At 35.7% G+C, this 11,266-nt stretch overlaps 1 protein-coding gene across 1 annotated transcript; it reads right to left on the bottom strand.

Moving 5' to 3' along the window:
• Window positions 1–2,792: 2,792 nt before the first annotated feature.
• Window positions 2,793–5,355, bottom strand: LOC149533787 (xyloglucan endotransglucosylase protein 7-like). The gene is made up of 4 exons (XM_089805911.1): window positions 5,187–5,355; window positions 4,639–4,739; window positions 4,363–4,556; window positions 2,793–3,189 (listed from the first exon to the last, which is right to left on the bottom strand). The coding sequence occupies exons 1-4, from the start codon at window positions 5,353–5,355 to the stop codon at window positions 2,793–2,795; spliced, it is 861 nt and encodes a 286-aa protein (XP_089662037.1).
• Window positions 5,356–11,266: the final 5,911 nt, after the last annotated feature.

Genomic DNA, 11,266 nt, shown 5'->3' with positions numbered 1-11,266 from the left:
TTCTACATCTAAATCTAAATGAAAATGTAAATAAAAAATAGAAATCTCACCTGCAAAAATGTTACTCCAAAACTTCAATTTACTCCTATTCAAAAACTCCAATCTAATCCTCCAATAACCTCCACCTCTTCCTTCCTGCAAAAACATAAAATGAAAATGAAATGAGGAGCCTTGGTTTTATAACTTCTGAGAGGCTCCTCATATCCCCCAACAGACGTCTCTTCACATTCCACGAATTTGTTTCAAATTCCCCCACTCTCCGCAAAAAAAAAAACATGAATGTGGATGCAAAATTATATTTAACAAAAAAAAAAATCATATTGAAATTATTTCGCCCCTATTTTGTCGGCCCTATTTTTTCGGGTCCTACTTTTTTGGGCCCTACATTTTCGAGCCTATTATTTCGGCCTCCATTTGGCTTCCTATTATTTCGGCCAGCTATTATTTCGGGAATTCTTTTTTAATATTTAATTTTGAAGTTTGTAACTGCTCCCAATTCTTTTTTATTGACAAGGAATCTTGGCATATTCTCGTGCTGGGCATTTGTGCTGCCATTGTATAGAACGCCTCTCGGTGTAATAGAACGCCTCTCAGCGTAATTAAATAAGTAATAATAAATGAACATTATGATTAATATATTTCTAAAATAAAAATATATTAATTAAAAACTTGTTTACTTTAAATGAATAAAGTACTCATTTACTTGTAAATTTTAAAAATAGAAATTAATCTACATATATATATAAAATATTTATTCTTTTTCCTATTTGCATACAAATTAATTAAAATCTAAACTTTAAACTACATAAATATTTTTAAAATATATATCCATCAATAATTAGTTTAGAATAAAGTAAAATCTAAAAATTAGACACATTTAGAATCTTTTTAATTTCTAGATACATGTTTTTCTAATTTATTTCTACAAACATGCAACTGATATTTCTATTATCCATTTTTTTCCATTCTAAAAAAATCTAGATGTAAATAGAATTTTTTTAGATGCATGCAATCTTTCTAATTTTTTCTACATACATATATTAACATTTCTATTTTATATTTTGTTTTTACATTATGGTTATTTCAATCAAAATATCTAGATGTAAATAGAATTCTTTTCAATAAATCTAGATGTATATAGAATTCTTTTAATTTTTTACATACATAAAATCTTTCTAATTTTTTTCTACATACATAAAAGAATAATTTCTATTTTCTATTTTTAAAAAAAAGCTATCATAAAGATTGATAAAAAAATTGATTGCATATGCATTCTTTAGTTTGTGCACTAAATGCACAAAATAAATTGTATAGATTAAAACTTCCCATGCTGGGCACGGGAATATACAATAGAAATATCAGTTACCAAGAATAGTCGACCATAAGCAATCAAATCTTAAACTCTTGCAAAATTTCTTGCAAGCAATCTTTGTTCTGTCTTCGGCTGAAAAGGAAAAAAAGAATTTCAGATCTGAGATTGTTTAGATTGCCCTATTCGATTCAAAAAGCCATGGAAGTCACCGCAATTACATCTCCAAGAGGCCTAATGTGCCTTGATTCAGTACCCACATGCTTATCTCCACGAAAAACTCTGCACAGGTCCTCCAGTGGCCTCAATTTCGGTCATATGAACAGAATTCTAAATCTAAATGAAATTAATTAAAATTGAAATATAAATCAATGTAGAATATTATAACTAATTTTGAATTTCAATTTACTTCTACATCTAAATCTAAATGAAAATGTAAATAAAAAATAGAAATCTCACCTGCAAAAATGTTACTCCAAAACTTCAATTTACTCCTATTCAAAAACTCCAATCTAATCCTCCAATAACCTCCACCTCTTCCTTGTTGCAAAAACATAAAATGAAAATGAAATGAGGAGCCTTGGTTTTATAACTTCTGAGAGGCTCCTCATATCCCCCAACAGACGTCTCTTCACATTCCACGAATTTGTTTCAAATTCTCCCACTCCCCGCAAAAAAAAAGCATGAATGTGCATGTAAAATTATATTTAACAAAAAAAAAAATCATATTGAAATTATTTCGCCCCTATTTTTTCGGGTCCTACTTTTTCGGGCCCTACTTTTTCGAGCCTATTATTTCGGCCTCCATTTGGCTTCCTATTATTTTGGCCAGCTATTATTTCGAAATTTTTTTTTTAATATTTAATTTGGATGTTTGTAACTGCTCCCAATTCTTTTTTATTGACAAGGAATCTTGGCATATTCCCGTGCTGGGCATTTGTGCTGCCATTGTATAGAACGCCTCTCAGCGTAATAAGTAACAAATGAACTTCCAATGCAAGATTCAATGTATTGAAATTTAAATATTTCAGTGAGGTCAGCTGTCTATCATATAGAACTGTACTTCAAATTGAACCAAGAAATATCATTTATAAGTATGTAATTGTATCATGACAATGCATTAAAATTAGATGAAACCTAGGCGGGAATTGACATGGAATGGAAGTTCAAACTTTAGCCTATTGCCGCCATATACGATTTTAATTGTTCGAAGCACTCACTAAACAGGTTACAATATACAATACTAAAAAAATGATAGCAGAACTGTTGCAGCTATATATTAAAATATCCCAACGCAAGAGTTGAATAAGGAACAAAGATTTGTATCTTATACATAGAATCCACAATAGCATTCACTAGAATTATACATCTTATAGTCCCAATGCCCATATTTGAAACTACTGTTCAAACTCTAATGAATACATATTTCCTTTTGGAATACATTAGTAAATAACTAAGCATAGATATATGTGCCTGCACTTATTCATGAGATTTGGAAGGCACATTCAGGAAAGGCTTGATTACTTTGTAATAGAAAAGTCTTGTCTTTGCAATAATCATATAGAAGATGGGTATTGCGAACCGATTTCAGTTGCTGTGTTTGTTGGGTGGTCAAGGTGCGAAGCTGTTCTTGATTCCACCAGTAATCAGGATTGGTGGTTGAAGAGCACTGATTTGCTTCACTGCTGTTTGTGCAGGCTGCTGCCTTGAAATTGGATATGAAAGCCACAAATGGTGCATGAGACCAATCAATCTTCTCACGCGCCCATCTTTCTCCATTCCACAAGCTCGACCTCAATACCATGGCTTTCTTTACGTATGCCACCCCCTCTCTTTCATGGTTGCCATACACTCTTACAAGTATTTTATCTACCATGAACCTGAAACATCATGATAGGGTTTAGTTTGTTGAATATCCCATTTTGATTAAACAATATACTTTGAATTTTAATTTGTTGAATTGAATCCATTTGAATGGTAGAGATTTATCTTAATTCAAGTTAGGAAAGGATCTAATATTTGAACGCATTCTAATGGTTATAATAGGAGTTATTGATTTGATAAAGGTACTTGTTATTTAATATTTATATTCAAAGGTAATCAATAAGATGATGTCACATCAGTTATACACGTATCTTTTTTACATGATCATTGATGTCATTTTTTATTTGAGCTATTTTGATCTTTTTAAACAACACATTTTAAGCTTTCACTTTTTAGAATATAACTTTAGCCTATTGCCGCCATATACAATTTTGATTCAAGTTAGGAAAGGATCTAATATTTGAACGCATTCTAATGGTTATAATAGGAGTTATTGATTTGATAAAGGTACTTGTTATTTAATATTTATATTCAAAGGTAATCTTAATTCAAGTTAGGAAAGGATCTAATATTTGAACGCATTCTAATGGTTATAATAGGAGTTATTGATTTGATAAAGGTACTTGTTATTTAATATTTATATTCAAAGGTAATCAATAAGATGATGTCACATCAGTTATACACGTATCTTTTTTACATGATCATTGATGTCATTTTTTATTTGAGCTATTTTGATCTTTTTAAACAACACATTTTAAGCTTTCACTTTTTTTAAAATAATCTATTATAACTCAGCCAATTTAGATCCATTCTTAAAATGAGGAAAATAAATTCTTTTAAAAAACACAATTTTAACTTTAATTAATCATTATATAATAGTGTTCTATAATATAGTACATTCCAATTGCACGATAACTGACACCTTTGACAACACATTCTAAAATATGATATGTTTAAGACTTTCAGTAGTTCCTTTGAACTCAAAACTAGATAGGTATTGCAAAGAAGAGACAAAATTAGACTCTCAACAACACACCTTAACTTGTTTAAATGATTCATCTTAACTGATATTATTAAATAAATCTTTAGAACAAATATGAAATTTCAGATGAAAACCTTAGAAAAATTAAAACACTCTTTAAATTATAATAAAATTTCACGAAAGGACACAATAATCTAAAAAGATTGATTTAAAATGAAATGGATGATGAGGGATTCAAATAAATTACAGGATCTGCCAGGGGTTCCAAAGGATGGTGTAGTTGTGAAAGTCAGCCGTGGGGTCGAACCATAATGAAAATTGCTGCTCCCGATTTCCTAAGGCTTGAGTGAAGATGTTGGTGTGCAAAATGTATGGGTTTTTGGAACTATTTCCAATGAATTCCATATCAATCTCATCATTTTTTTCTCCGAGAGAGGTAAGCTGCACCCACAAAAAATGATCCTATACTCAGATTCACTCATCAACATATTATTATGACATAAATCAGCAGCCTACCACTCACATAGAATGTTGTCACTGTGCCCGTAGAATATCCTTGAACGAGCTTCATAAACATAGTGAAGCTCCCCGACAAGAACGCTTGCTTTGTTTGGATTAATGATCCTAACACAAAAAATCAAACATCAGGTTTTAAAATCCAAGAGTAATTTGTTTGCAGTTTATCACATAATCCAACTACTTTTAAAACCAGTTAGCTAAAAGATTTCACATCATCCTGTGTATTATTATTTAAAATTTAATTAAGCTGAAATCTTTGTATTAATATTTTAGGTCATACTTAATGAATCATCTTCCATTCTGATTTGTCTTTTATTCTGATGATAAATTATAGAATCTGTTCTAAACTAACAACACAAAACTTTCAACGCAATCTTGAAATAACAATAAACAGTAATATAAATTGCAGAAAATTGATAATTATACTACTTATAGATCATAAAATAAAGTCTGAAAACTTGATACAAATGTTTCAGTACAATTGAACTTAAAAATAATAATGATCAATATTCTTGTAGGAACTTGAAGCCAAGAATATCGTTTTGAATATACCAGAATCCTTAGTGAGAGAAAGCTGTAGCTCCTGGCCATTGTTGAGTATCTTAACAATATTAGCGCCCCATAGAACGTTTATTTCATCGTTGAAGTTGGCATTAACTCTTGAAGCTGCAGATATGAGCAGCAAAAGCAGAATGCAATGGAGAAGATTGGAGGCAGCCATGACAAAACAAAATTAGATGAAATTTCTTTCCCTTCTTTTTCAGATAATGAAAATGAGAAAAGAAAGAATATGAAAAGGAAAGCCGAGTGCAAGAGCATATAAAGACCATCAATAGCCAGCTGTCCCGCCGGTTGGTATTGGAATTCAGCCAAGATGGGTGAGAAGTTGAGCAGCATTTATAATATTAAGTTGAAAGTCATTTCTTAATTTCTATTTTGAGTTTCACAACGTTTTCAGTTGAAGTGAAGAGATGTAAAGAAGGAAACAACCAAATCTCTTCAACGCCATTTAGTCTACAAGGAAAGCGTGTTACATATAACAGCTGCTTGGGGACTTTCGTATTGAGGAGGCCACTTGAATCATACAATAACTTGGACTATTTAGTTTTTGGGTGATTTAAAAATAAATAAATAAATCTATTATAATATTAGTTTTTAGGTAAAATATATATATATATATTCTAATGTTGATATTTGATAAATGCATCTGTTTATTTCTTGAGAATGTATTAATATAATTATATGTTGATGAAGAGTATTATCTTATGTAAAATCAAATTTAACTAATTCTTTTTCATTCTATAATTATAGTGACATAGTCAAACATACATTGTTATAATTATTTTGCAATATATGGACATTTAAAAAGATATTTTTGCGTGATTCTTATATTCTTTCACATCCATATATTCTTATCAGATTAAAATGTTGGCAATTGGTGAGCTACAATTAATATGTTAGAAGGAGGTGTAATTAATCTCCCAATCCTAATTGTTTTTTTCACGTAGTTCCATGTGTTATGCAAGCAAGCAACAAATAGAGATTAAATTCTAAGTTAAGACAAAAATCTTTCCCATCTCTATAAATGAAATTGCAAACTTGCATTTCTAATATGTTCATGTGAAGAAAATCAATATTATATTGGAATGAGGATGCCTAAGTGAAAGATTTGGGAATATCATCCAAATCTCAATGTACAACATAACACTTTTCTATCCCAAGAGAAAGACTTGAAAAAATAATTTTCTATTTCGTACTAATTCCTTACATCCTTACTAATAGTTGAGTGTTGTAATCGCATGATGACAATGACATAAACTTATGAGAATCTCTCTCTTGAGAAGTCAATAAAATCAACTCCAAGGTTCCGAGAGCCTATTTTTCAACAAAATGGGTAGCTCAATTGAAGATAATATTGTAAAGTAAAGTATGCAATTCTACGAAACTTGGAAAATGATCAATGCATCTACAAATTAAACCTTCAAAGGGGATGATAGGAAACCAACAAAATTCAAAGCAACACAACTATAATCTCCTTGATGCAATCGCCAACATAACTTTGTAAGACAGTATAATTTTTTACAACGCATCAAATCATATGGCCATAGAAAGTGTGCACATGAGACAAATTTCTATGAATGTATGTAAATCCCCTTCTTGAATTCATCACAATAGAGGTATTATGTGGCTAATTGTGACAAACTCTAAAAATACTAAAATTGCACAAGCATTAAAAAATAATAAGACTATTAGCTCCTCCATTATTTATGAACTATTAATTCACAAAGAGAACACACATTCCAAAAAGAATCATCACACACAAAATGAGAGCATGAATAGCTTACTTTATTGCATGAAATGTCGGCATTAAATACATGTTACATTCGTGTATTTGTAGTAAACTCTCTCTTTCATGTGCTTTTTAGAGCTAGTGGTTTTCCCATTGAATGAGTATGTTAAAACTATTAAAATAAAGCTAAATATATAAAACATTATCCCTAATATAGTGCTAAGTAGGCCTGCACTCTTGTTTTTATTAATTAAATGGTGCATGTTCCTTTATATGATCCTGTGAAGAACCTCCTTATAGCAATATCGTGAGAATGCTCGAAATAACAGAATACAAAGTGATAGCAGAACTCAGAATAAATCTATTGATCGCAGGCCACTTCGAGGGGGTAACCTCCTTTGAGCAAGCTCAATACAATAAATTCGTCCGTGCCCATCAAGGGCCTCAACCTATTCTTATATACTGGGTACGATCTAGAAAAGTAATACTACCTATGCATGTGGGATAATAAAATAAACTCACGGGACGACTTACAAAGCATATGCGTCCAACAACACTACTCTAACAAAATAAACAGAAGGAACACACAGGTTCCTAACATCCCCTCTCCCTTAGAAAAAAGCTTTGTCCTCAAAGCTTAAGGTGTGGAAATTGTTGTTGAATCTGAAGAAGGGGTTCCCAGGTAGCATCCTCTGCTTGCATGCCATGCTACTGAATCAAGACCTCAGAGATGGAGCGAGAGCGAAGCTGGCGAGTGCGCTGGTCAATGATTGCCACCGGCTCCAAGATAATGGATCCTTCCGTATCCATTTCAGGGAGAGTAGTTTGTGCTCTGACAGTGGTACCCAGAACTTTCTTTAGACAAGAAACATGAAAGACTGGATGAATGCGGGAAGAAGGAGGAAGTTCCAGTTTATAAGCAACTGAACCAATCTTCTGCAGAACCTGATAAGGCCCATAAAATTTTGGGGCCAGCTTATGACGCCCTTTCAGCTTTAGGGAGGATTGTTTGTATGGCTGTAGACGAAGAAAAACCATATCCCCAACTTGAAATGAGCGCTCAGAACGGTGTTGATCTGCTTGCTGTTTCATCCGATTACGGGCCATGTGAAGATTATCCTGTAAGGTACGAAGAATCTGATCCCTGCTGTGGAGAACTATGTCAACTGCCTGGACTGGTGAGCTGTTGGGAGTGTAGGGAAGGAGCACTGGAGGTGCCTGACCATAGACTGCTTCATATGGAGTCATTTTAGAGGCAGTGTGGTAAGAGGTATTGTACCACCATTCAGCTAAAGGGAGCCACTTGGCCCACTGATGTTGCTGTTCGGAAGTGAAGCAACGAAGATAAGTTTCCAAGCATTTATTGACAATTTCCGTTTGACCATCAGTTTGAGGGTGATAGCCCGAACTCATCTTCAGTTTGGTGCCAGTTTTCTGAAACAGTTCAGTCCAAAAATGACTGGTAAAAGTTGCATCACGATCAGAGACAATGGAAGAAGGGAGTCCATGAAGACGAAATATCTGGTCCATGAAGATTTGTGCAACAGAGGAGGCAGTATAGGGGTGGCTGAGGGCACAAAAATGACTATATTTCGAGAGACGATCAACCACAACCAAGATCACTGTCTTGCCACCGGATTTAGGAAGCCCTTCAATGAAATCCATAGAAATATCAGTCCAAATCCGTGTAGGGATGGGCAATGGTTCGAGCAAGCCAGGAAGGAGGGTCGTTTCACCCTTGTGGCGTTGGCAAGTATCACATTCAGCCACCATCTGTTGAATCGTCTGTTTCATCCCTTTCCAAAAGAAGTTTCTCCTTGCTCGCTCATAAGTTTTGAGGAAGCCTGAGTGCCCTGCTGAAGGAGAAGCATGGAGTTCATAAAAAATAGCCTGATGTAGAGCTGGGTTCTGAGGAAGCACTAGCCGACCCTTGTATCGAAGAGAAGCACCATCCCAAGAGTAATGTGGTATAGCAGAAGGATTATTGGCTAGTTGGTGAATGATTTGAGATAAAGAAGAGTCACTGTCATAGCCCTGCTGAACAGACGCTAACCAATTGGGAATGGGCATAGAAATAGCGGAAAGGGAAGCTTGATTATCAAATGTGCGAGAAAGAGCATCTGCCACAATATTCTCCTTACCCTTCTTGTAGGTGATCTCATAATCATACCCCATGAGTTTGCTGACCCATTTCTGTTGTGTAGGAGAGGATACCCGTTGTTCCAGGAAGTATTTCAGACTTTGGTGATCGGTTCTGATGCAAAAATGACTCCCTAAGAGGTATGGCCGCCACTTCTGTACAGCATGCAAAATAGCCATCATTTCTTTTTCATAAGTAGAGAGGGCTAGATTCTTACCAGAGAGGGCTTTGCTAGTGAACGCAATAGGATGGTCATCTTGCAGGAGAACAGCACCCAATCCATTGCCGCAAGCATCACTCTCAATAGTGAAGGGTTTGGAAAAATCTGGCATCGCGAGAACAGGTGTACTGCACATAGCCTGTTTCAGTTGTTCAAATGCAGTCTCAGCAACAGGGGTCCAGGAGAAGGCATCCTTTTTTAACAGAGCTGTCAATGGTGCTGCAATTTTTCCGTAATCTTTGACAAACTTGCGGTAGTAGCCAGTCAACCCCAAAAAACCCCGAAGGCTCTTGAGAGTTTTAGGATGCGGCCAAGTTTTCATGGCATCTATTTTTGTAGGATCCACCCGCACTCCATGGTGTGCAACAATATGCCCGAGATACTCCACTTCCTCCTGGCCAAACACACATTTAGATAGTTTTGCACAGAGTTGATGATCAGAGAGAAGTTGCAAGACAAGCTCCAGATGATGGAGATGCTCAGCCCAAGTTTTGCTATATATGAGGATATCATCAAAGAAGACCAGAATGAATTTCCGGAGGTATGGTCGAAATATGTTATTCATCACTGCCTGAAATGTTGAAGGAGCATTCGTGAGGCCAAAGGGCATGACTAAAAATTCATAGTGACCATCATGTGTGCGGAAGGCAGTTTTAGGTATATCCTCCTCATTAACCCGAATTTGATGATACCCAGAACGAAGATCTAACTTGGAGAAGAAATGAGCCCCATGAAGTTCATCAAGAAGTTCATCAACAACTGGAATGGGAAACTTGTCCTTTATAGTGAGATGATTAAGTGCTCGAAAATCAATGCAGAGTCGCCATGACCCATCTTTTTTGCGAACAAGCAGAACTGGAGAAGAAAAGGAACTGGTACTAGGGCGAATAATACCTTGCTTCAGTAAGTCACGGACAAGTATCTCGATTTCGGTCTTCTGATGAAATGGGTAGCGGTAGGGCCTGATGTTGGGCGGAACACTGCCAGGAAGGAGCTGAATACGGTGGTCCTCTGGACGAGAAGGAGGTAATCCCACAGGTTCAGCAAATATACCAGAATACTTGTCCAAAATGTGTTGGAGATCGGCAGGAGTGCTAGAGACTGCTGATGGCTGCATCTGAATGGAATGGAGCTGAGCGATGACACCATGTGAATTCTTCTTAAGAAGTTTTTCCATATGGTGTGAACTGATGATGCTGAGAGACCCTGGTTGTAAGCCTTTCAAAGTGTGTTGGTGCCCCTCGGCTGAAAACTGCATCCAAAGTTCAGCAAAATCCCAGAGAATGGGGCCAAGAGTGCGTAACCATTGGGCACCCAAAACGACATCACAGCCACCTAAGGGTAAGGCAAACATGTCAAAGCGCATGTTATAATCTCCAATAGAGAGACGCACATTGCGACATTTCCCTTTACAAGGTAAAGTGCCCCCATTGGCAATCATGACTTCAAAGCTAGAGCAGGGATGGATAAAGCAATCAGCCTGTTTGGCTATTCGTGGATCAATGAAGTTATGAGTGCTACCAGAATCAATGAGTATAGTAAGAGGGATCTTCTTGAAGAAACCCTGGACCCGCATGGTTTGTGGAGTAGTGACTCCTGCCAAGGCATGGACAGATATCTCTGGTGGAGCTTCTGGTGAAGGAGGTTCAGGCTGGTGAGGCTCAACCTCATCATCGACTGTTTCCTGAGCATCTACATATTCTTCCAGTCCCGGTGGAGAATCCACATCCAAGAGATAGAGCTTTTGCTGAACACATCTATGGCCCCGAGACCATTTCTCATCACAATTATAACAAAGCCCTTTGTCTCGCCTGACTCGCATCTCTGTTTCAGACAAGTGCTTGATCGGAGTAGTTCTGGGAGCTGGTATGACGGGAGGGTTGTGAGAACTTGTATTTCTGAATGGAACAAAATTAGATCTGGAGCGTTGTAGAGCACTAATCTTGTCTTCCGCTAACTTAGCCAACCCAAGGGCTTCCATC

The sequence above is a fragment of the Cupressus sempervirens genome, chromosome 10, assembly GCF_028749045.1.
Source record: "Cupressus sempervirens isolate cs-2001-9-10 chromosome 10, ASM2874904v1, whole genome shotgun sequence".
Taxonomy (NCBI): domain Eukaryota; kingdom Viridiplantae; phylum Streptophyta; class Pinopsida; order Cupressales; family Cupressaceae; genus Cupressus; species Cupressus sempervirens.
Note: the sequence above shows the minus strand (reverse complement) of the source record. Positions and strands in the feature narration are given on the sequence as shown.